This window comes from Rattus norvegicus, chromosome 4 (genome assembly GCF_021556685.1).
Source record: "Rattus norvegicus strain SHRSP/BbbUtx chromosome 4, alternate assembly SHRSP_T2T, whole genome shotgun sequence".
Taxonomy (NCBI): Eukaryota; Metazoa; Chordata; class Mammalia; order Rodentia; family Muridae; genus Rattus; species Rattus norvegicus.
Genome location: NC_141537.1, coordinates 86,857,393 through 86,883,662, shown reverse-complemented (window position 1 = coordinate 86,883,662; position 26,270 = coordinate 86,857,393). Strand labels below are relative to the sequence as shown.

At 41.4% G+C, this 26,270-nt stretch overlaps 1 protein-coding gene and 1 pseudogene across 4 annotated transcripts in view; both read left to right on the top strand.

Annotated features, from left to right (window-relative positions):
• The first annotated feature begins 2,670 nt into the window (after nucleotides 1-2,670).
• Nucleotides 2,671-3,604, top strand: Rpsa-ps19 (ribosomal protein SA, pseudogene 19; annotated as a pseudogene).
• Nucleotides 3,605-8,034: 4,430 nt separating this feature from the next.
• The window catches only part of Pde1c (phosphodiesterase 1C), a 563,679-nt gene continuing 545,443 nt past the window's right edge, over nucleotides 8,035-26,270 (top strand). For 3 of the 4 annotated variants that reach the window (XM_087659447.1, XM_087659449.1, XM_087659448.1), the window contains exon 1: nucleotides 8,035-8,408. In XM_087659447.1, the coding sequence (XP_087515573.1) occupies nucleotides 8,117-8,408 (292 nt within the window). In that variant the 5' untranslated portion in view covers nucleotides 8,035-8,116. The remainder of the gene's footprint in view (nucleotides 8,409-26,270) is intronic. The other variant, XM_087659450.1, reaches the window with a different exon arrangement.

The window sequence follows — 26,270 nt, the reverse complement described above, 5'->3', positions numbered from 1 at the left end:
CATTATGAGGTCAGTCAATGCTCCATGATTTCAGTGGAGGTCGAGCCTTTGCTCTTGTGTTTTGGTGTAGTCAGCGAGTTATATTAGAAACACAGATGTAAAGTTTGTGTCATCGCCAACGTCAGAATTTATTGACTAGCAATAAATGCACAACGTCTGGCAGTGTCTTTGGCAGTGATTGAGCAGACACTGGCTTTTCTCAATAATCCTGGTGGAGGCTTTTGAAGGTCCTTTTATTCTACACTTTTAGATCGCACATCACATATTACAAGGTAAATTTATCTATATGAATGAGTATATGTAGGTTAAGAATGATTTAAGGTCATTTTACATAAGCAGTTAATGCGGAAAAGTATTTCAAAGAGACCCAAGAAGCCGGAGCTGGGAAATGGATGAAAATGTAGTTTTGCTGGGGTGAAATAATTCACCAGCCGAGGGACAGAAAACACTGAGAGGCTACTGCTTATGTTGGCAGTAGAGGCAGGCCACAGGGTCAGAGTTCAACTATTAGAGTGAGGCAGGAAACAGTACTGGATCAGAGCAGACAGATGTATGGCAAGCCCAGAGAGGTGAACAGGAAGGTGGACAGATGGCAACTGGAGTAGGCTACATCAACAGCAGGAACTGAGTTGAGCTGAAGCCATTGGGACAGTTGGGAGTTCTCTGTTTTCTGGTCCTCTGACACACACATGGGTTGGTTTGGTGACTTGGTACTGGAAATTGTTACCATTGCAGCATTGAATGTCCACCCTTCTCACTGGGCACATGTGAGGGAGTTGCACTCTTTCCTGAGTCTGCTGTGTTTGATAGGTCATTGTGTCTGCTTTTCCTGATATTATTTTAGTACATTAATGTGCTAACAGAACCAGCTCATTCTTTCTACTTTCAATAGGAATGGGTCATCTATCAGTTGTTCCACGTGGATGACGCCAGACAGATGACATCGAGTATGTGTGAGCAAAGTCATCTTAAAATGGACTCTCTCAGGGCAAGACAATCAGGAAAAACACTATTTTATATAAATGGAGTAACTTAGGGCAGATTACAACTTCAATCTTAGCATTTGAAATGACTCAAAATAATTCGTTTCCTGGGTTATGCCTTTCCTGGAGTCCTCAGAGCTGTCCTAGGAATCACGCCTCAGCAGAAGACATCTGACAAGACAAGGATGAGGAGCTGGGGGTAGGGGAATGCTGGCTGTGATTATGTCTGAGATGACTTCTGGAGTGAGAGCTGGGAGCTATTCTGAACTTTGCTGCTGTCACTAGTATACTGGTCAGCTCCAGTTTCTCCAGCCTCTCTGGCAGCCATTGTTTGTGTTGAACCTGCTGATGCAAAAGCACAGCTGTTACCTCAAAACGAATAAAAGAGTTTATTTTAGAGCTACATATGGATGACTATGGCCCAGAAACGTAGATTCATGTCACCTTACATTCCATGTTTCAATGCAATAAAAACTATAGAATGAAAGAAAGTCATAAATCAAGGCAGCTTTCAAATCGATTGGTGGGAATATCAGGTAGGTGGGTCTTGGCAAAGCACTAACATCTCTGCTGTAAATCTCAGATATTACGACATTTTAGGCTTTTGGGCTGGCAGAAGATTGCACCCTGTTCATACATTCCGATTACCTGGTAGTCATAAGGACATTATGTCAGACAGAGAGGTGGCCAATGAACGGATATTAATGGGGGTTTATTAATGGGGGTTAAAGAAAGCTCAATATAACTTGGCTCTGTTTGCAGCCCTTGAACTCTCCACAGGTCAGTGTTGATGAAAGATGCAATGATTCATTACAATAGAGAATAGAGAGAGGGGTGTGTGTCTAGCCTTGGACTAGGTAAACAAGGAGGTAAAGTGATATTCATAATGACTCTCTCTAAGTAATAAGGGAAAGCTATTGTTTTCCTCTGGTAAGTGCTTTCTTAGAATACAACTGTGTAGAATGCTATAGACTGATTATGTTGTCCCCCAAAATTCATTTGTTGAAACTCTAATCCCCAGTGTAATGCTATTTTGAAGTAGGATCTTTGAGAGTTGCCTAGGGTTGGATTAGGCTGAGAAGCTGGAAGCCCATTAATGGGATTGTTGCTTTTACAAAAAGTGAAGATGACATTGTCAAAAGAATGAGAAGACACAGGAGGAGAAAGGGCCTCACTCAACCCACAACTATGCAGGCCTCAAGTTTTAGATCTCCAGTCTCTGAAATATGAGGAACAAACATTACAGCGATCACTGAGTCTCTAGTGTTTCTTGTTTCAGAACAGTCCGGATTGACTAAGAATAATGGAGGAGGTATTAAGCTCCATCATTTTTCAGAAGCACAGAACTCACGTAAAGTTCAACACTGTCATTTAAAAATAATCAGTATCCCCAAAAAATTTTTTGTTCTGTATTGATGATGTTCAGTTTCTAGTGGGATGTTGGCAGGTGACTCAGATCTTTACTGACTTTCTCAGTGCAGGCTCTGCTGAGCTGGTGCAATGCTTCCTGCCCTTGCTGGATGAAGTCAAAAGCATTGGGGGAGAGACTGTAGGTCCAGAAAAATGATGTCACCTGTAGCCAGTACATTCCCTGACAGCTTCTACAGCCAAGCTCCAGCTGCCCATATACAAACTTGTGTTAAAAATGCAAGTGGAGCCTTTCAGCACTACCAGGAAATGGGTCTATACGGTGTTGTTCTTGGTTCCCATCTTAACTTAAAAGGGAAACTTACACAATGTCCGGAGCCCTTGCCATCTTGCAGATGAAGGAGGAGGATGTCCTCAAATTCCTTGCTGCAGGAACCCACTTAGGTGGCACCAACCTTGACTTTCAGATGGAGCAGGACATCTGAAAGTACAAAAGGAAAAGTGACAGTATCTACATCATTCTCACTACTGTTGCCATTGAGAAACCTGCTGATCTCAGCATCATCTCCAGGAACACTGGCCAGTGAGCTGTGCTGAAGTTTGCTCCTGTCACAGGAGCCACTCCCATTGCTGACTGCTTCACACCTGGCACCTTCACTAACCAGATTCAAGCAACCATCAGGGAGCCACGGCTTCTAGTGGTGACTGATCCCAGGGCTGACCACCAGCCCCTCACAGAGCCCTTGACCACCATTGCTCTGTGTAATACAGATTCTTCCCTGCGCTATATGGGTATTGCCATCCCATTCAACAATAAGGGAGATCACTCAGTGGATCTGATATGGCAGATGGTGGCCCGGGAAGTACATCGCCTGTGAAATACTATCTCCTGTGATCACCTATGGGAGGTTATGCCTGATCTTTACTTCTACAGAGACCCAGAGGAGATTGAGAAGGCAGAGCAGGCTGCTGCTGAGAAGGATGTGACCAAGGAGGAACTCCAGGGTGAATGGACCTCACCAGAGCCTGAGTTCACTGCTGCTCAGCCTGAGGTGGCCGACTGGTCTGAGGGTGTGCAGGTGCCCTCGGTGCCCATCCAGCAGTTTCCCATGGAAGACTGGAGTGTGCAGTCAGCCACTGAGGACTGGTCAGCAGCTCCCGCAGTGCAGGCCACTGAATGGGTTGGAGCCACCACTGAGTTGTCCTCAGCTGCTCTGCAGACACCTAAGCGAAGGGAAAAAAGGTGGAAGTAAAAATAAAGTTCCTAAAAGCTGCAAAAAAAATGCAAGTGGAAAACAAAGTTGAGGACAATTGTTTACCAACTTGCTGTTCTTCCCAAGCATGGAATCGGGAGAACATCGTAGTTGTCATCGTTGTTATCATCATCAGTGTGTGCTAACACACTGATGTGTACAGACGCATAGTTTTGTATTTTGAATTTGATTTTGATTTTGCATATGAAAAATGTGATCTTTTTTGGGGCTTATTTATTTTACTTAGCATAATGATCTCTAGTTCCACCTGTTTTCCTGAAAATGTCACAAGTTCATTCTTCACTTAGGTGGAGTAAAATTCTGCTGTGCCTAGGTACCACAGTTTTTACATCCACTCATTTGTTGATGGACATCGAGGGGAGATCTGCATCCCAGGTATTCTGAATAGTGCAGCAATAAACATGGGTGTATAAAGAGCTCAGAGTCACTTAGAAATAGTTGGGTACATTCATAACAGATATACCACTATTACACCAATTGCCTGGCAAATTGGTCTTGCAACCTGAAAGGTCTGCTGTTTGGCAAGGTTGCTGAGGACTTTGACAATAGCCTATATTATTTTAAGAATCTCTGGGAATTACTTGACCAAAAAACTCATAGCAAGGTATTCTACTGGCACTGAGATTTCTGTTTAATAAGGGTAGTTGGAATGGAAGTGTCTCATATACTCTTGGGTATCTGAATACTTGTTCTCCAGTTGGTGACATTGTCTGGGGAGGCTTAGAAGGTGTGGCTTGCAGGAAGAAGTATCACTCTGGGGGCATATTTTAAGAATATAAAGACTTGTGCTATTTGAGTTTGCTCTCTGCTTCTTGTTTGTGGTGTGAGATATGATCTCTTTGCTGTTGCTTCAGCACCATGTCTTCTACTGGCTGCGATGCGGTCCCTCTCATTGTGAATCTTAACTTCCTGGAACTATAAGTCTTCCTCAAACCCTTCCTTCTATAAATTGTCTTGGTCATAGTGTTCGATCATAGTGATAGAAACGTAACTTGTGGATTCTGGGAGCAATATTATTCACTCAGGCATGAATGGGCACCTTCATTCAATCTATAAATTGTAAAGTAGAGGGTTTTCGATTTTGTTGTTGTTGTTTGGTTTTGTGGAATAGATCCTTACTAAGTAACCCTGGTGGGCCTGGAGCTTGCTGTATAGACCAGGCCAGCTTTGAACTCACAAAGATCTGCCTGCTTCTGCCTCTCCAGTGCTGGGATTGAAGGTGTGCACCACCATGCCCAGGCTATAGGACTTTTCATTTTATGTATATTTTTTCTGAGTCAAACATTTTTTTCCAAGAGGAAGAGGGAAGAGGGAAGCTCCCTAGACCTAGGTCACATGTTTTGGAAAGTGGAAAACTGGGAGATTCTTGAAAGCCCCTCTCCAGCTCTACAAAAGGAGCACAAAGCTGGCGAAGGGAAAGACTGAGCAGCAAAGCTATTGGGAACAGATACTTCTCAACATGCTGGGTTACCTGTAAGATGTTCAGAAAGCTCTACGATTGCAGCTCTCTTGAGTCATTGTCCTCGTGGGTGGGATTTCTGGACACTCAGCTTCATTTCTGAGTCATTGTCACTCTATAACCAATCCTGCAGTCATATTTCTGTTGGTATCTCAACAAAAACTCATTGGTTCACCAAGTTGGACTTTAGCTCACAATTCCAAAGGGACAATGCTTATAACAGAAACAAAGCAGCAAGTGGCAGGCATAGCAGCAGAAACTGGATGCTGAGAGCTCACATTTTGAATTTCAAGCACTAAATAGAACAAACTAGAACCAGACAAGGCTTTTTAAATTTCAAAGCCCACCTCCAGTGACATACTTCCTTCCACAAGGCTGTACCATCTAACCCTTGCAACCATTTAAATGCCTAAAACTGTGAGGGAGAGTCTTCATTAAAAACACCACATTCTACTCCCTGGCCCAAATCATAATGCACCTTATAAAACAGTATATATCCCCAATAGTCTTTCACAGTTTCAGCACTGTTTAAAAGCCCAAAGTCTAAAGTTCATCTTAGACTCAAAGAGAGCACTTAATTGTAAGCCCTGCTTAAAAAAAAAGCAGATCATATATTTCTGACCTAAAATGGCACATCACCATTCCAGTAAGTGAGTATATACCAAAAACAAATGTTTGGTGGTTGAACTATGTCTGAATCAGGCCAATCAAGTTGCCTATGTGTGGTTCACAGGAAAACCAGGTTAAGTGACAGAATAAGATGTACAAACCTAGAAACTCTGCTTCCTACAGGTGCCTCCCAGAATGAGGATTTACAACAGTGCTATAGATCTATGACTAGCAAGGAAAGAATCAAAATGGATCAAAGGATTAAAAAGCAGTTCATGTAGCTGTAATGGCAGGGTTAGTCCTATATGTTGACTGGTGTAGCCATGAAGGCTGGGATATTTGGTTAAATGTTATTCTAGGAGTGTCTGTGAGGATAAGATTATGTTTGAATTGATTAAAGCAGACTGCCTAGCCCTGCCATGGGTGCTGGAGCTTATTCAAGCCATTGGCTTGACTAGAACAGAAAGGCGGAGTGAGGAGAATGTGCTTGTGTATCCAAGCAGAGATACTGGCTGTCCTGATTCTGATTCAAACTCAGACTTTCAGGGATCATCCCATCAGCTCTGCCACTTCTTAGACCTTGAAACTGAACTGGAACTATATGTAACTTCTTTTGGATCTTCAGTTGGCTAACTACAGGCCATGAAGCACTTCACCCTCCATATTCACCTTTATCTGAGTCAGTTCCCTATGTTCTCTCAGTTCCTCTGTCTCCATCTACATATTTCTCTCTCCTGGAGATGGACCCTGTAACATTCCTTTGGCTTGCCCTGAGAAGATGGGTCCCTGAGGTTGACTGAGTAAAAAGACACTGCTTTAGCTTTTGCAAGGTAGAAGGAGTGGGGTTACAGTCTGTGTGGCCCTATTAGTTGTAGCCTACTGAGTAATGTTATAGCTCAAGCATTATGATTTTGGCTTTTCCCCACTTATGGGAAACAGGTCAAAAGAGGGAAAGCTATATGTCCCATAGTGTCCTGTCCTGGCTGATCCTCCAATCTGCCTCTAAATACCAATTGAAGATTCTAAATCCCATTTCTCCTCCCATTTATTGATCTGACTGTTTTTGGACTCCTCTGTGATAATATTGTTTTACATTTACCAGTGAACATGGAAATTTAAAGATGAGTGCCAAGAGCCACAGTGTGATGTCATAAAGAGTGCTGGACTCTGTAGAGGGGAGGTCTGCCTCCCTTTACACACTCGAAACTCAGATATACTGTATATTGAACAAGTAATTGTCTTGCCTCACAGTCCAGTGCCTAAAAATCTTTACAACAGGCACAGAATGGCTAGGAGACTGGATTCAGAAAGAGGCATCCCATACAGCCCACTTCCACAACTAGTTGGTTGTGTGACTTTGGGTGGTACCCAAAACCCCTCTGGACATCTTTTAGCTAGAACGCCATCCCAGGTTCGTCTTTCCACTCTTGCATCCCACATCACTATCTTCTTACTGCAGAAAGAGCAGGACGGAGCCAGTGGCCTCACCCCATGCAGATAAGCAGACTATTAACAGAGCCCAGGCTGCTCTGGTGTAATGCTTTGGGAGTTCTCAGGGCTGGCGCCTCCTCTCTGGCTCTCAAGAACAGAACTAGCTGAGATGACAGTCTTGGCAGCCACAAAGGGGGCAGTGCCCAGGCTGAGGGGCATCGAGAAAACACATGAGGGAGGGTGGTTGACAAGCTAGGCTCAGGGACAGAACTGACCAGGGTTTCATCAACGAATCACAGCCTAGAGAAGAGACATTAGCTTTAAGACGTTATTGGTGAGATTGTCATGTCCTAGTGGCCAGCCCTGCATCCATACACACATGGACAGTACTAACAGAACTTGGTGGGTTATTTTTTTAAAAAAGACATGAAATTGGGAGCCCAAAGTGTGTATGTAGAATTTGGAAGAAGTTAGGGTGGGGGTGGGGCGGGGTGGGGAGAAAATTGTGGAACAGATGTGATCATATTTCATTGTATTATTACATGCATGACACTATCAAGAGTATGGAGGGGGTAAAAGCAATGCTGGCTTCTCCTCTGCCTTTGGTAGAGATTTCATCCTCTCTGGGGACTGTACTGGAGAGGAAGGATGCACCATACTTTTGGCCCCAGGTGAATCAAGTGCAGAGTGGAGGAAAAAGTATTCCTCTCTTATTGCCACGCCCTTTCCTCCAGTAATGCCTGAGGACATCTTCAAACTTCCATCCCTTTGTGTCCCTATCCACTCTGGACAGCCAGACAAGCAGACACCAACCAGATTACTTTCAGTCCACCTCGGGTGGGAGCATTTAGAGTTCCCTGCACCCTGTTCAGCTGCCTTGTGTGGCTGCCAGAGGAGGCGCAGTCCGCCAGGGGCGCCCCAGGTGGGAAGGGAGCCAGCCTTTGGCTGCCAAGGGGTGCGGATCCCCGAGGATCTTGGCCTGGCCCGCTGGGATGGGTTCTTTCTCCTCCGCGCTGGCGCGGTCCCGCAACACCGTCGTGCAGCCAGGATTGTCGCCGCCTCAGTCCGAAGTGCCGCTCGCTGCTCCCAAGCCCCTCAAAGATTCTAGAACCCAGCGGCGGGCACTCGGGCGTCAAGGCTCTCCCAGACCTTCCCCAGCTTGGGAACCACCGCTGGGCAGGCACAGACAGCAGGAGCTTCCGAAGTTGGAGAGCACGGAGCTGTCCCCGGTGCTGAAGCGTTTGCCGGCTATGTCCCAGTCCTCCCCCAGCGACAGCCCAGGAGGTAAGTTTTGTGGGTTGCTCCTGCCTGGAACCCCGCGGAAGTGCCCGCTGCTGGTTCTTGCCTTCTGGGAATAAGAGAGGTTCTGTCTTCCAACATTATTTCACTTTTCTTGTCATCTTCCCCATGGTGTCTTTTGGGGTTTAGATGCATTTCTGGTTCAGTAAGGGTTATTCCAGGACTGTCATTCTTTCTTAGGGCTTTAAGTGCAGAGGGGAAATATACAGACACACCCTAAAGACCCCTTTCCTAGCTTTGCACCTGTATCAGCACCATGAGGAGAAATCTTTCTTATTACAGACAAGGACAAAAGAAGAATTAAGCATTCCTTCCTGTCCCCTCTGGAATCAGGAAGTGATAAGATTTCTGCAGGTCCAGGAAGGATGCAACTATGCTGGTGGGGGAAGACTTTTCTCGGATAGGAAGTGTGCTAGAAGTGAAAAGCTCACTGGAATACAATGCAAGTAGAAACTAGTAAATGGTAAAATACTATGCAAATATTGAGTATCATACATGCACCAATCTTTCCACCTTCTCAAGGGAGAATAGAGGAAAACCCACTTTGACATGTTTAGTTTTAGATATTTTTAGGATCCATTGAATCAGATCAGGTCTTTTTGGAACTGGAAGTAAATTCCTTAGTTTTGTGTAACTGTAATTTAAAATTCCAGTAATTTTGTGGAACTGGAAGTAAATTCCTTAGTTTATTAGTAAAAACAGTAACCACAAAGTGTTTATCAGTCTGCCCTTTGATTATGAATACTCAGTGGGGTTGCTCATCATGTTCTGATGGGCTCAGTAGATTCAGTGTGCAATATTGGTTTTGTTACCAAGCAAGAGACCCAAGGCTAGTGGCTTACACTTCAACTCACTGAGAGCTAAGGATACACCCATGTTCATGATCTTAAGCATTTTCTTAAAAAATACCATAAACATCCATGTCAACTTCTGTCTTTTTTAAACAACTTTTCCACTGAAAGAGGATACATACACAGTGTCCTGAAGGGAGGACTTCCCACTGTAAAATGTTGTTTTTATGGACATTTTCTCCATCTAGAGGATATGTATTTTTGCACTCCTGGAAAGAAGACTAGAATAGGAGTTATATGTTCTGCTAAGATCAGCATTCTAGAAGGGCACTTGTTCTTTAAGCTTATAGGATGCTGTTTCAAAGTTAGTTCAGATCTGTTTGTATTGCCTCCTATGTGGTGAAAACTCAAAGAAAGCATTAGAGGTAAAATGGTCAGAAAAGTATCTGTATTGTACTAAGGTATTTAGAGTTGTTTTCTAACACGTGAACATGTACTTACCTTTTATACAATGTGTTCTGGTTCTTGCCTTAATTGCACAAGATGAAGTTTGGACTTCCTTTGTGGAACTCCTTGAGTACTAGCTTTTGGTGGTATCAGTTGAATTACAAACATATGCATTCCTAATGTGGAATAATAGTTTGGATGTTAAAATTAATTTGTATAATTTATAATTCCATAAAGCAGATTTCTAGGAGTTTGCATTGAGTTAATTTCTGTTCTAGAGGTCATGAGTACACCCTGGAAGCACTTTTCACTGTGACTTTTTTATTGGTTAAGAATAGTTTTGCCAGTCCTTCCATTTTTATTTCACGTCTTTATGTTCATTTAAAATCATGTTTTGAGTTTTAGATCACCTAAGGTTCTTAAACCCAAGCTATTAGATTTCTGTATTTTGCTTTTTTTTAAAGAAAGTCACAGGCCAGAAATGTCATGTCTTGTCTGTCCACCCATCCTTCTTTCCCTCCCTCTTTCTTTTTTCTTTCTTTCTTCTTTCATTTTTCTATCTTTTTTCTTTGTGAAATAGGGTTTCACTATACAGACTAGGCTGTTCTGTAACTCACAGATATGTGCCTGCCTCTATCTCCTGAATTCTGGGAACATAGACATGTGTCCCTAAGCCCAGCAGCATATACCTTTAGTTCCAGATCATAGGAGGCAGAGACAGGCAGATCTCTGTGAGTTACAGGACAGCCTGGTATACATAGCAATGTAGCAAGTTCTAGGCCTACAAGACAACGTAGTAAGACCCTGACTAAAAAGGAATAAAAAGAATAGAGGAGAAGGAGAAGGAGGGGAGAGGAGGAGGAGGGGAGAGGAGGAGGAGGGGGAGGGATTTTAGAACTGCAGTTAGTTTAGATAACTAGGCTTGTAGACCAGGTTCATTTCTACCTTCTGTAAGAATAGGGTGGATTGGTCCCATAATATTAGGTCGCAATGTGGCTGAACTGCATTGGATTTCATTATAAATTTATGATATCAGAGAAAATAGTACAGAATTTGTGAACTCCAGGAGCACATTAGCTTGGCATGCTGAATTCTAAGAGTTTATTGTATGATCCGCACCGACAAGTGCTGAGATTGCTCCATGGAAGTGTGTATCACCATTTTACAGAGGAAGACAGACACAGGGAGCTGGCTAACTCCTCATGTAGTGAACATGGGAATCTAGTCTCAGAAAGTCTCTAGAGACGCAAACTCATTTCTCCATGTGTATGTATTAGATTCTGTGTGTTTAGCTCTCATTTATAGCTCCGGTTGTTTCTTGCTTAGTGGCATGCTTTGAAAGTTTTGTCTTAGTTGTGGAGAAGGGAGGCAATGGGAAATTCTGCAAGGAGAGTGTCAGAGCTTCAAGGGAGACAGGATCACATGGGTATTACTGAAGTGATAATTAAAGCTGGGGACCTTAGGGGAGGCTAAGGTCTACAATCAGCTGTATTTCCTCATGGAAATTTAAATTCTTTGAGCCTCTGAGATTTATTTCATTGAAGATACTGATGGTCCCCTACTCCTCTTTTATTTTGTGATAAAATTTAATGAGAAAAGGTGTCAAAGTTCAAATGGGGACCTGGCATACAGTAAAGATAAGTGTTTATATTATTTATGTCTTTATTTATTATGTGTGGTGTGTGCTAATTTGTGTCCATAAAGATGGCGAAGTAGGATGTCTGGAGTCTTCCTCAATTGCTCTTGATTTTATGGCCTCGAGACAAGGTCTCTGGGTGAACCAGAAGCTCACTGTTTGAGCGAAGCTGGTTGCCATTTAGTTTGTGGTATACAACTGTCTCTGCCTTCTCCAGTGTTGAGGATACAGGAAGCTCTTACCATGTCTAACTTTGTACATGGGTTCATGGGGATTTGAAATCAGTGCCTCGTGCTTGTGGAGCATTGCTTTTACCCGCTGAGCCCCAAACATAGGTGTTTTATATCTTTATTTGTTTTCAGAGTCTTGGGGGTCAAAGATCAATCCATTTTCAGTGAAAATCTATTTCAGAATAAACAACAAACCAGACGAACAAAAATCTTCCCACAGCTGCTTGTGTATTGCTCAAGTATATATGGCAGATTACCAGTGGTTCCTAGCTTTTATTAGAGACCTCTCTGAATGAGTGGACATTTATTTTGATACTACTGGTGAAAGCCATTTTATTAAGGTCCACATTAATATTTGGAGGCCTTTTAAAGTTTTATTATTTCCACCTGACTTTTTTGGTCTTGTTTTAACATTTGCATAAATTATAAGTGCTATATCTTTACTTCTTCCTTTGTCTCCTTCCTTTGTTCACTCCATTCCTTCCTGGAATGGAACATAGGGCCTTCCGCGTCTGACAAGTGCTCTACCACTAAGTTACACCTCCAATCTCTAAGCACTGATTTAAAAGTACAACCAAGGGGTTGGGGATATCACCCGATAGATAAAACCACTTCCTTTGAAAGCGTTAGGACCTGAGTTTGAATCCCCAGCAGCCAAAAGTTGAGCATGGCTCTATATGCCTGTAACCTCAATATTGGGTTGGAGACAGATAGGTCTGAAGAGTTCTTTGGCCAACTGGCCTAGCTGAAAGGTTGAGCTTTCTGTTTGTTAGGACCAGTGGTCTTTTGGGAAGGCAATAAGGCAGAGAATGATAGAGGAAAGCACCCAAGTTCCTGCTCTGATTGTATATGCACATATGCACGCATACCTGTGTGTGCACTCACTTGTAACACAGGCAGGCACAGGCGTATGTATATGCATACATACATACATACACGCATTCATACACACACACAGAGTATTTACATCAATATTTTTTAAAAATGCAATCCTGAAGCATTGTGTTTCAGAGGTTTTGGTTGCTGCCTGGCTTCCATCTACATCTTTTATGACAACTAAGGAAATTACTGCTATATGCCTCTGCCTAGGTTCTCTCAGGCATTAGGATCAGTGGGTCTCACTTGGAAAGATAATTCTAGAAACCCAGACTGGTGGTTATGGGACAGGACTGGGTTATTAGTACGTGACCCATCTCTCTCAGGTGATTGTGTTCTCACCTAAGGGTGTATTCCAGTCACTTGATAACATTTTAGAGCCCCTCAGATTTCTTGTTTGTAAACAAGATGAACAACCCCAGAATCTATATGTCTAACAAGTTCCCAGATGTTTCTACTGCTACTGCTTAAATGGTTACACTTGAAGAAGAGCTGCACAAATGACCTGAAGGACAGCATTAGCCAGGAATGTGGTGTTGGAAGCATGGGTCCCCTCTCTTAAGTCTGGGTAGATGCTCTGGAGTCAGAGAAGCCATTTCATTCCTTCACACACCCCCACCCCCCGCCAGTCCCTTAGCAACCACTCTCATGCCAGCTTCTAATATGTCAGAGTAATTATGAAGTCAAGCTTTTAACTTGGGATTAAAATTTTTTTGGTAACTTTCATCTGAATTGAAAAGACTGACTAATGTGAAAATAGAACAGGATGCCCATCATCCTAAAATAGTGGGTGGATGGGTAGGTGGCTACATCCAAGCGCTTTCATCTCCACTACTCAGGGCATCTCTTGATGTGTGTCCCTGTTCTGAGCTAATTCAAACAGACAGGAGCAGACTTCTAAGGCTTAGGCTAGTGACGGGAGATACTGATGAGGCCCGGTAAGAACAAGGACAAATGATGAGCAAGGGCTAGGCTCTTGGACCCAGCAGTCACCTCCAGGGGCTGCCTCCCAACTGTCTTCCTTCACCCAAGGAGAGGGGCTGTCCTTGACTCAGAGTCCTATCACAGCTGAAAAGTCATGGAATCATTTTCCTTTGATTCTCTCCTGTGGTAATTGCGAGCTATCTTTCTTTTCTAGAATCAGATTTAAGTTATGACAGAGGACACCAAGCTTCTTAGCCAAATGCATCCCCAGGCACAAGAGATGCATTTGTTCTTGCTGGTGAACAACTTGAGGGAAGGGATGCTTGTGCTTTCTATTAGTGTAAGAGACACAGAGAGGTTTCTTTATCATCCCATCTTCATAGTTTTCTCAATGCATGACGTTGAAGGCTTTGTCCTGGCTGCGTTTGTGTCAGTTTGACACAAGCTAGTGCTGTCGGGGAAGAAAAACTTCAGTCAATTAAATGCTGCCATCAATTAGGTGACCTAGTTGTAAATCTGCAGGGCACTTTCTTAATGAATGATTGATGTGAGAGGGCTCAGTTCACTGTGGGTGGTACCACCCCTGGGCAGGTGATCTGGGGTTGTATAAGAAAGCAGGCTGAGCAAGCCATAAGGAACAATCCAGTAAGCAGAATTCCTCAATGGTTCCATCTTCAGTTCCTGCCTCCAACTTCCTGCTTTGAGTTCCTGCCCTAACGTCCTTTCCTGATGGACTATAAACTGAAATAAACATTTTCTTCTCCTAGTTGCTTTTGGTAAGTGCTTTATCACAGTAACAAAAGCCCACAGCATCTGTAGTTTCTCCTTTAATACAGGGAACATAAGTAATTATATTCATTACATACTTTCCTAGACCACTTGTAGCTAGTTAGAGTACTAGTAATTACTAGTAATTATTTCTCACAGTGTGGTTCCAGGGAAGGAAACTCTGGAAGCTTGTCTGTAATCATTGATGCTTGGATATTCCCTAGCTCTAAGGACGAAATGTTTTGAGTCTTTATCTGGGAAATAGAAATGGTATGGTTTGTGCTTGTCCTGTACCATTGGAATGACTATCACTTCATATAATTATGATATGAGGACTCTTCAGTGGGAACCAAGCAGCAGGCAGAGCAAGGAAGCCAAGAGAGGGCATAGAGAAACTGAAGGCAGAGGTAGACAACGAACAAACAAGAAGCTATGTAGGTGGTTAGGAGTGTGGTCTAGATCACTTACTTCGGAGATCAAGACCTACAGTCTCACATGTGTATGTCATTCTTGAAAATTTGCCTGTTGTATATCTAAATTAGCCAACTTAGATTGCAATCTGTGTTGATTTTAATCTGCCTCATGGGGAGAGAGGTTAATTAATGGTAATAGCCAAATAAAATCCTCAATATGTAATGAATTATATTTATGACTATTTCCCAACTATTTTTGGTCATATTAAAAGTTTTTAAAATCAATAAATGAAAAACTAGGAATACTTTTCAGTGGTGAAGTAAGTGATGTTTAAGATATGTCAATTGTTCAGAAATCTTATCAGGCCCTTCTGCCCTTAAATGCCTTGGATGTAAAAATTTGATGTGTCATGCTACCTGTGCTGGCCCCTGTGGTCCCATTTCCATTCATGCCTCCTGTACAGTGGTTCTTATCCTATTCATGCCTGCCTACATATATTGATTCCACGTCCTCAGTGGTTCCTACTCTGCAACCTCTGATTGGATGCTACTGGCAGAGGATTTTAAGACTTGCTTTTGTTCACATGGCTGACTGGCTCTCTTGGCATATGATAGTCTCACCTAGGCACAAGATCCTGAAAATGTGTGTTCAGGAAGACAGACAAAATGATAAATATTTTACACATTGGCTATTAGCACATTTAAGACTATATATATATATATATATATATATATATATATATGTTTCACAGGTAGAAGACAGGCTCATAAAGGTCAAACATGTGTTCAGGAAGACAGACAAAATGATAAATATTTTACACATTGACTATTAGCACATTTAAGACTATATATATATATATATATATATATATATATATATATGTTTCACAGGTAGAAGACAGGCTCATAAAGGTCAAACAACTTGCTTGAAACCATAGACCTTGTAAACAGCAAAGCTAAGATTCATATTGGTAATTTGGGTAGAGACAAGATAAATTTAAGTCAAATAAAGATAAATAGTGCAAGAGGAAGCCTGGTTCTATAAATTGTAAACACTATCTTCTTTCAAAGGGTTCTGGAAAACTCCTGCCCAGAATTACTTGGACTCTTGTTAAACTGCATCCTTTCAGGACCCCTCAAATTCACTCCATCTGAATCTCTAGAGGTGAATACAGAACTCTACATTGCAAAGCCACAAAGTAAGGCGAATCGTATTCACTTTACCTTTGAAAACAGTTTCTCCAGAGTGTTCACAGCATCCACTGAGAGTACAAATGATTTGTTCATGGACAGAATGAGTCACACTGGGTGAAGTAAGATTACATATGCTGGAGGGTTGTAAGGCAGTGTGTGGACATCAGACAGAAATTTGATTTTCATGGAAAGAAGGGAGCCAGGAAAATGGCCATTGGATCAGTATTGGGAGGAATTGAAACTGATGAACAAATATTCCAGGAAACCAAGGTGCTCTGCTTAAATAAACACTTCTTAGACAACATCTCTATTTTCTACAACCTGAACCTAAGCAAAATTAAAAAAATTGCTAAGTTCCTAATTTTAGTTTGTTTTAAATAATAATAAAATAATTTGCTTTATAGTTAGTTTTCTTATTATTTGAACAATTGCAATTTGCTTGAACTTCACACCAAACCATTGAGATGGTACTTTTCTGATCTCACTTTATCAATGAGGAAGTTAAAGTGGGAACTAGCTGAGATTGAACAGCAGTAAGTATGAGCTAGGATTAGCATCCACACTCCTTGTGTATGCCTCTGCCTACAGCTCTGAACTGGCTGTCAATACAAGCATCCTGCTAGGATGTGAGTTTTCAGGTTGAAGGAAGCATATCACAAGCATGTGTACAAGTGATAAAGTCCTAGGTTTTTTGTTTGTTTGTTTTTCAGTATAGAAAAGCTGGAGGTTTGATTAAGAATGGCTCATATATTTAAATGTTTAATTATCAATGAATGCAATTGTTTGCAAGAATTAGGAGGATTCGGAAGGGTGGCCTTCTTGGAGTAGGCATGGCCTCATTGGAAGAAGTGTGTCACTGGGGGTGGGATTTGAGGTTTCAAAAGCCCAAGCCAGGCAGGTCTCTCTCTGTCTGCTGCCTATGAATCAGGATGTAGAACTCTCAGCACCATGTCTGTCTGTGTCCTGCCATGCTCCCTACCACAGTATAACGGAACAAGCCCTCTAATACTGTAATGAAGCCCTCAATTAAATGCTTTCTTTTATAAGAGTTGCTTTGATCAGGGTGTATTTTCACAGCAATAGAACAATGACTAGGATTCCAAATTACTAAATATTTTTCCAGATAGAAGGAGCTGAATCCCAGAACTACTGTTGGGGATATTCTCTGGTCCTAGTTATTCTGGTGAAGAGTCTAGAATGGCAGTTGAAAATGGCAGAGTCTAAAAGGCCACACCTCCTAATTCTAATTCTTTCAAACAGTTGCAGCCCTTGGTGACTAAACAGTCAAACATCTGAGCCTATGGGGCCATTCTTATTCAAGTCATCATACTTGGCCACATATTTTTCTTTACTGAAAAAAAAAACACGGGCAGACCTCTGTACACTGCCAGTGTACATGCACGTCTCCTCAGATGGCTGGATCTGTGTGAAGCTGTCAGTGTTTATCCCTTCACGTTCTGAGTGCTTATTCTCCTGATGGGCCTGGAACGATCCTGGAAGAATCGTCTCTGTAGCTGGAGGGGCTGCAGGTTTTGTTTTGTTTTCTGTTTTTTGTTTTTTCTTTTGCATCTACTATTTTTTCAGAAATCCTTCTTAGTTACATCTGCCTTAACTAAATGCTCTAGAATGTACTAGAAAGATGTTAATTTAGACCTGAATTTTCAGGGTGAAAAAAAGTCCTCTTCTATGTGAATGTTCATTGGGCTGAGCTGACAATAGGCAGATCAATAGAAGAAAGTAAACAACTTTATTTAACGTGAGAGGGAATAGTTACAGAAATGTGATTACCCGGTAGTCCAATGAGAACTAGACACTTTTATGCACCTCCTTATAGGATAGGGGCACATGGGGACTATGGCAATGTTGAGGGGGTAGCAAATGATGTTAGGTGAATGAATAGGTCCGCTGTCCTGACAGCAATAAATGATTATCTTTGGGAAACGAGTGATGCTTAGAGAGGGACAATAGCTCATTACCAATTTACCCAGACAGAGTTCCTTATACAGTGCCTCAGGTGCTAGAAAAGGCATCTGATATTCTCCCTTTTGTCTAAAGACCCACCTAAGAAACAGTTAACTTTGGTCCCTTGTCTGGGTTTTCCTGAACTAAATTTGTATCTATTGGAAGGAATGTCAAAACATGTAAGTGCCTTTAATTAAAAATCTATCCCAGGGTATAATATTTAAGGGTATTTCCTGTGCTCCAATAAATTGTATTAGAAGTTCAGATTCAGTGTCAAGTTCTTTTCTCCATGGTTGTTTTTTTCTTTCTTTCTTTTTATAAAAGACTTATTTATTTATTTTATGTACGTGAATACACTGTCACTGTCTTCAGACACACCAGAAGCATCAGATCCCGTTACAGATGGTTGCGGGCCACCCTGTGGCTGCTGGGAATTGAACTCACGACCTCTAGAAGAATAGTCCATCTCTGCTGACTCATCTCTCCAGCCCCACGGTTGCTTTTCAGCACTCCCCTACCTTCTCTTGGAGATTCCAGGGACATTCTATCACGTTTGTCATTGCCCTGCCAGTCAGTGGGCTAGACAACCTTGCTGACCTCAGAGATTTCTAATAAACTTCAACAAACTAAATCAGGGAACAGTTGAAACAGCCAGATATGGCTCATTAAGTCTTTCTTGGGATCTCCGTAGCTTTGGCTCCTAGCCCAGTTACTTCAAGAGTTGAGCAGCCCTTATTTTCATGTTGTAAAACAAATTACACATCAGGGCTCTGGAGAGATCCTCTAGCTCTGTCTGGAAGTTGTTGGTGAGTTTCTTCTTCTTATTGTGTGTCGATAGCCTAATAATTGGGCATCTTCTTCCAGCCCAGGAGACAAAGACTATTGTACCAGACTCCCAAGTTAGTTACCTTTCTAGTTCCTGTGGCAAATGTACCTGACAAAATGCACCTGACAGATGCCTTTGAAGTGGCTAATAGTCTGCAGGGACCGTGTGCAGCACGTGGGGAAGGCAGGCATTCAGCAGGCGTGAGAGAAGACTGTCTCAGGCTATCCCCAGTCAAGAAGCAAGAAAAGACGGACTCTGGTGCTCTGCTCACTCACTCATTTTAGTTCCGCCCAGAACCAAAGCCCAGGGGGTGCTCCTCACATTCAGGGTTTTTCTTTCCTACTCAATTAAACTTTTCTGAAAACACTCATCAATAAACTCAGAGGTGAGTTACCATGGTGATTATTAATCTTGTCAAGTGGACAGGGAAGCTATTACAGCCCCCTCTCCTCCTACACACCCAAGGGTAGAGACCTTTGATGACTCTTACTTCTGGAATGTGTACGCTTTTAATCGTTTTCTGTAAACCATTATTATGTGGTGGTAGTATTTGGAGGTCACATTTACCTTTTATTTTTTATTTTTGAGATAGAGCCTACGTAATCTAGGCTGGCCTTGACTTTGAAATCCTCCTGCTTTAGTCTTCTGAGGGTATTTACTACCCTTAATTAAAAATACATTAGTTAATTGATTTACTGTGTGTGCTAATACATGTGGGTGTGTGCGTGCACAGCACACATGTGTGGAAGTCAGAGAACAAATTTAGGGAGTCAGGTCTCTCCTGCTGTATGAATTCTGGGGATAGCATTCAGGTGTCAGGTTCCCAAGGGTGCCTTTGCCCAGAGAACTATCTCACCAGCCCTTTTAATGATTAGAACAGGGCAACTAATCAAGTAACTCTATTTGTAGGAACAATATGCAAACCTTTACCAACAAGCACTATAGGTCAGGCACTGAATGCTGTAGCAAATTCTGTCAGGTAGGCGCCATTTTTTTCATAGACAGAGACACTGAGGCATGGAATATCATCTGATGTCACATGTCTAGTGAGTGGCAAGATAGGAATCCAGGGCTTCAGCACTGCTGAATTGGTTGAGGCATTAGAACTCAAATCTCATGAAAGTTCATTGACTTAGTCAGAACACAAATATTGGATGTTTCTCTCATTTGTGGAACATATATTCTATATAGGTATATAAGATCATATGACAATATACACACACATACACACATATTAAGGACATAGAAAAGAAACTAGCTATCTCCTGGTAGGGGTAGATAAAGAACAAATAAGAAGAGAGAAGGAAAAGTAGGGGAGAAACATGGTCAAATTCCAGCATACTCTTTGTGAACATGTTCTTATAGGGCTAGAAGGTGCTTAGTAGGAAAAGGTGATTGAAGCACAAGCCTTGAGACCCAAGTTTAAACCCCAGAACCCATGCCAAGGTGGAAGGAGAGAACTGACTTCACAAAGTTTTCCTCTGACTTGCACATGTATGTGTGCTGTGATATTTATTCCTTTGCCTACCTACACATCATTTATGTGTGGTACGGACACACTGATACACTTTTTTAAGCAAGAAAATGTTCTTATAAAAAGCTGTATATGTAGGAAAGGATGGCCTTGTTGGGCATCAATGGGAGGAGAAGCCCTTGGTCCTGAGACTTGATGCCCCAGTGTGGGGGAATGTCAGGGCAGGGAGGCAGGAAGGGGTGGGTGAGTGGGAGGGGAAACACCCTCATAGAAGCAGGAGGATGGGGATGGGATGGGGGTTTATGGACTGGAAACTGGGAAAGGGAATAACATTTGAAAGGTAAATAAAAAATCCAATAAAAAATTAAAAAACTTTAGTTCTGAGAATATGAACCTAAAAGAAACCATTATCATGTGTAATATATACACCAAAAAAATTGGCTAGTTGGCTGAATACAATCTAAATATACTATGTATATGTGAGAAAGAAATCCATTTTAATTCATACCCTCTGACAAAAGATTGGCTACCTTACTGTCGCAGAAAGCAGCAGTATCCAACCAAGGAGTGCAGTGCTGTGGGAGACAGACATCTTTACAGGTACATTTCTGGGGTAGCCCAGTGGATAAAAGTGCCCACTGAACAAGTGTGAGGAATGGAGTTCAGATTCCTGGAACCCATGTAACAGCTTGGCAGGGGTGATGGCTACCTGTACTTCCAGCCTTCAGAAACCGCAGGCAGGAGATTCCCAGGACGTGCTGACTGCCTGGACTAGCCAGAATTGGTTCAGCCAGAGATCTTGCCTCACCAAAGAAAGTAGAGAATGATTGAGGAAAATACACTCATGAGCATACATGTATATCTACATATATGTGAACATGCATAACACACACCACAGAGACATGCAAAAAAGTACATATTATAAATAATTTTATTTATGAGACCTGAGTGTGTGCTTTCTCTAAGCAGTTTGTGTTTTTCAAGACTTTACAGACTCCATCCAAGCCCGAACTGCACTGCCTTGTACCTTCCCTGCTTCCCCTAGGCCTCACTGATTTTCAGACTGTCTCTCATCCCAGGTCACCTACTGATACACTGGAAAAAATACAGCCTGAGTGAGGACCAGGAATGGGTGAACAGCCAAGGATGAGACTAGCTGAAGAAATGAGATGTATTGTTTTTCTTACATGTTTAAAATAATGTGAGTGAAGGGCCACATCAAACAACCATGTCAATAGCTGTTGGAATGGCCACAGTTTCTAAGGTACACTCAGGAAAGAGGTATCTAGAGGCCCTCAACTTTCCCCTGAATATAAATACTTAGGTTATTCCAGAGTAATACTGTGAGACCCTCATCCCATAAAGAGTCTGAAAGGTGGCTTCTGGGAGACCCCCCTACCTCAGATCAAAAATATTCAATGTAACCTTCTGGCAAGGGAACTGGCTCCTGTCGCATCACAGTGCCTGGCTCTCTCTCTCTCTCTCTCTCTCTCTCTCTCTCTCTCTCTCTCTCTCTCTCTCTCTCTCCACTTATATACCCCTGACCAACTCTCAGGCTCTGCATGAAGGCATGGCCAAATAATACAGCATTTAGACTCTCATGGAGGGGAGAATTAAAAGCATTCTGGCCTGTCTACCCTGGGGCTGGGCACACAGTCCCTCTGCACTGCCCCCTAAGAGCTAGCCCACCCACATTAGAGTAGAAGAACTTTATCTGCTATAGGGATTTATATCCATCTTATGACCTTGGAGATGCCTAGGCTGAAAGTTGGCTGACTTGAGCTCTTGCTTTTTCCACTCTGTCACATTTTCCACAGCCTTACTAATTGTGAGTTCTCCAGGGAGAAGGGAAGCTGGCAGCTGTGTTCCCAGCTCTGTTCTGGCCTCCAGGCCTTCCTTTGTTGTTAGCAATAGTGGGCTTCAGGCTCCCCATGGTGAGGCAAGGGGAAAGCATAGGAGAGACAGAGAGCCTCTGGACTGTCCCATACTCAATGATGCTTCTAAGCCTGTCTTCCAGTTAAATGATCCACATACAACATGGGAAAATTCTTCAAAGTATAAATATTTTTAAGACATAGTCTTGCTATGTAGCCAACGTTGGCATTGTACCCATAATCTTTGCCCCTCAGCTTCTGATTGCTGGAATGATCTCAGGCTGTGGTTGTTTCTGTTTGCTTGTTTGTTTGTTTTTTTGGCCTACTTGACTATACAAGTCTGGAGGAGACTAAATATATACATGGATATTCTTATATTCATTTTATTTCTTTTCTTACAAGTATTTAGAAATCTTGAATTGAAGAGAATATATTAATTTAGGATACTACTTTTCAATTTTTAATTCCATGAACTGTGAATCTATACATGTGTTTTAATTGCTAGCATTGCATCTTTATTAACACCATTTGGAATATCTCCCCCAGTGCTTAAGCTGTTTGTACGATAGCACTTTCGGAATCTGTGAATAATCTGGTCATTAGGGGTTTTACAAGGCAAGTGCTGTTGGCTGTATAGGTGTCAAGCTCGGAGTTTAATGTGAAATTTGAATTTCTATTCTATTGGGAAGCAGTGACTTAGAGGAGAACTCAAATATAAGTAAGAGTCCATCTTTTCTGAGGGCCATTTGCTCTAAATCCACAGGTGTGGTTACAACTAGTATTCTAGTATGAGGAAAATGTATTTATAAATAATAGTTACATTACATAAGGTAATTAATATAAAGTGCAAAATATGTTGTTAAAATATGTGATGTAATAATACTTATACCATAACATATTAAGTATATGCTATCAGGCAATATATATATTATATAGTATATTAAGAATATTTAGATTTGATATAGTAATTAAGTACTACACAAATGTACTAAAATAATATAGTGCAGGTTCCTGACGAAAATGTCAAACAGCCAGCGGTGGGGACCTATATCTGTGGCGTATACTAAAGAAGCAGTTGGCAGTTTTGGAAGTTGCTTCCAGTTTTCTTTCCTAAAAAAATTGTTTAATATCCTGAGTTGTAGTTTTAAAAACTTTCTCTAATCTTATCTAAGATTAAAAAGACTTTATTTCTTTCGTATTTTCAACTCTTTAACACTTTATTTTTGTTAAGTGTGTTAAAAGGAAGTATTAATGTCACCACTGTAATATATATTATACATTTAATACATCATACATATATGTAAATATAATTTGTTTCTTTCCTCTTTCCTCTCCCCTCCCCTCCCTCTCTTTCTCTCCCCTTTCTCTCCTTCTCTCCCCTCCCCTCTCTTCTCCTCTCCTCTCCTTTCCTTTCTTAGACAGACTGGTTTTGAACTGGCTGTGTAATGGAGGACATCTTTAAACTTCTAATCCTCTGCCTCTGCCCCCTAAATGCTGGAGTTACTAGTGTGCACTAGCGCATCCGCATCCTCTGTATGTACCACTTTTAATGCATAGCGCAGGGACACTGGGCACATCTACCTGGTTGTGCAGCTGTCACCACTACCCACCACAGAAGTCTAGTCTTCTGCACTGAAACTTCCTACCCATTAATTCTTTCAATGTAAGTTTCACAACACTGAGTCCTGTTCATGAACACTTTGTCTACAAGGTTTATCCATGTAATACATATTAAAAATTTTCTGTTATTAAAATTTTCATTATTCAAAGTTAGGGCAAAGTTGAAAGAATTTCCTAGCAAGCACTCCATTGCCTGCCACCTAGCTATTACCACTAATGTCTTACTGTGTGCTACTGACATTGTGATATATTTATTCACTCATTCCTCTTCACTCCCCTTATTTTGGCATCTTTAAAATCAAATTTGCACAGCATAAACGTCCTGCAAAGAGCCTACATGCCATTAAAGTTTATATTTGTTGATATTTTTTGATTTGATGAAAAATTTATCTTACAAAACAAAATGTAAAGAAATATTAACTCAAGGTTTGAGAAATATTCACAAGCTAAACCCCTGTGTAGACATAATATGCTATCATTCCAGAATTTTCCTTCGTGGTATTTTCTTTAAAGTTTATCCTATTTCCATCCTCACACATATGTCACACCCACTTAAACATGTTTTACAATTTTAATTTTTATTTGAGGTAGGGTCTATTTTGAAATAAACCAGAGAAGTGCTTGCATTGGGATGGGGCAGAGGAGAGAGAGAGAGAGAGAGAGAGAGAGAGAGAGAGAGAGAGAGAGAGAGAGAGATACAGAGAGATAGTCTCTTATAGGTAGTGTATTTCACAAGGAGTGTAAGGTAACTACATTCTCGAAAACACAACAAAAACCAACACAACTACCGCAAAAAAAAAAGCATCAAGCCCTACAGTTTCCTAGAATATTTACATAAATTTCAAAGATCAGTTGGTTCAATGATTTTTTTCCACGCCAGCAACACCCAAAGAAGAGAAACACACACACGTGCACATGCACACACACTCACACATGTATCTGTTACACATATTGAGGCATGAATTGAAGTCAGATGTCATCCTTGATTGCTTTCCATTTTCTTACTCAGTAGGGTCTCTTGCTGAACCCAGAGCTTGTCAATTTTGTCGAGTTTAGCTAGCCAGCTTGCCCTAGGACCCCCCATCTCTGTCTCCCAGATGTGGGATTGCAGGTGAGTCCTGGGGAATCTCAACTGTAAAGCTTATACTTGGGTAGTGTGAATTTACCAAGCAATTTCCCCTGTTATACAAAGTTTACCAAGCCACACCCATTTTATATGTTTCTCTCCAGTTTTTATTTTTCTTACTTCTTCTCCTGTCTAGTTACATATACAACTGTCCTCTTTGCCTCTCTGGGAATAGGTCAAATGGTAATAGCAAGAGTAAGGCTTATTATTTGTGACTTTATTAAAATACTGTATGTGCGCATGTACATGCATACACATGGAAAAGAATGAACAAGTATGCATTTCATGTCAAGGGATATAGTCCCATGTGAAGAATACATGTGTGACATTGTCTGTATATGTTTATGTTTAATATATGTTTATATGCCTCATAATAGACACTTAAGGAGTTTTTTAATGACTCCTATTTTGTTTGATTTTTATATCAAGACTAGGGTTGTAGTTTATAAAATGTTCTTTTTACCTCTAAAGGATCAGTATGACTTTTCCCCTTTGATAATAAATATGAATGAATGATTAGAATTCCTAACATTTCAGCATCTCTGACTCCAGAATGAGCTTTGGTCACATAATGTATTATTGTTTTAATGCACTGTTGTCATCTGCCAGTTAATGTTTTATTTAGGAGTTTTGTATCGACTTTCTTAAGTGAGATTTGCCTATAGAGTTTACCGTACATGAAATACTTACTGGATGTTATTATTAATGTAATACCATCAAAAATAAATTAGACATTCTTTTTTTCTTTTCATAGTCTAGAAAAGAATAAAAATCATTGAACCAACTGATCTTTGAAAATTTATGTAAATATTCTAGGAAACTGTAGGGCTTGATGCTTTTTTTTTTTGTGTGGTAGTTGTGTTGGTTTTTGTTTGTTTTGCTTTTGTTTTTAAGTTTTTACCATCTCTGAGAATTTGGAATTCTTATATTTTTGCTTTTTTTCTTAAGGAATATTGGAAATTCTGTTTTCCTAGAAAATTGTCTATTACTATTCCATTCTGATTGTAAAATGGGTCTTGCACAGTTCAGTAATTTCTGAGACCTGTTTTTGATTTTGTTTAATGTTTAGCCAGGTTGGGATCAAGCTGCCTTCCTTAGTGTGAGCCTGAGAATCAGCTCTATTATTTCTCCTTGTCAGCCCATGGTTCTGATGTCAGACTGTGACTCCTTTCGCATGGCAGCATCCTCATTGTATAGTGCTCTGCATATGTGATGTCTGAGGGCACGTTGGCTCCTGCTGGCAAGTGTGGTAGTGGCTCACAAGAGTTTTGGAGATGTAGGGGGAGGTGACATGGATTTCTGAGCATCCATAAATGGTATTTTTGGGGTTGGTGGATGGAGAGGGACAGGGTCTTATCATGTTGCCTATTCTGGTCTGGGACTTATGGTCCTCTTGCTTCACCTTCTTTCATGCTGGGATTACAAGCATGTGTTGGCATGCGAGTTAAAAGATTTATTTATTTTAGTTATATGAGTACACTGTTGGTATCTTCAGACATATCAGAAAAGGGCATCAGATCCAATTACAGATGGTTGTGAGCCACCATGTGGTTGCTGGGAATTGAACTCAGGACCTCTGGAAGAGCATTCGGTGCTCTTGACCACTGAGCCATCTCTCCAACACAAGCATGCCAGTTTAACAGCCTACAATACCATGTTAAACTTTGTTCTTTACTTCATCTAGTC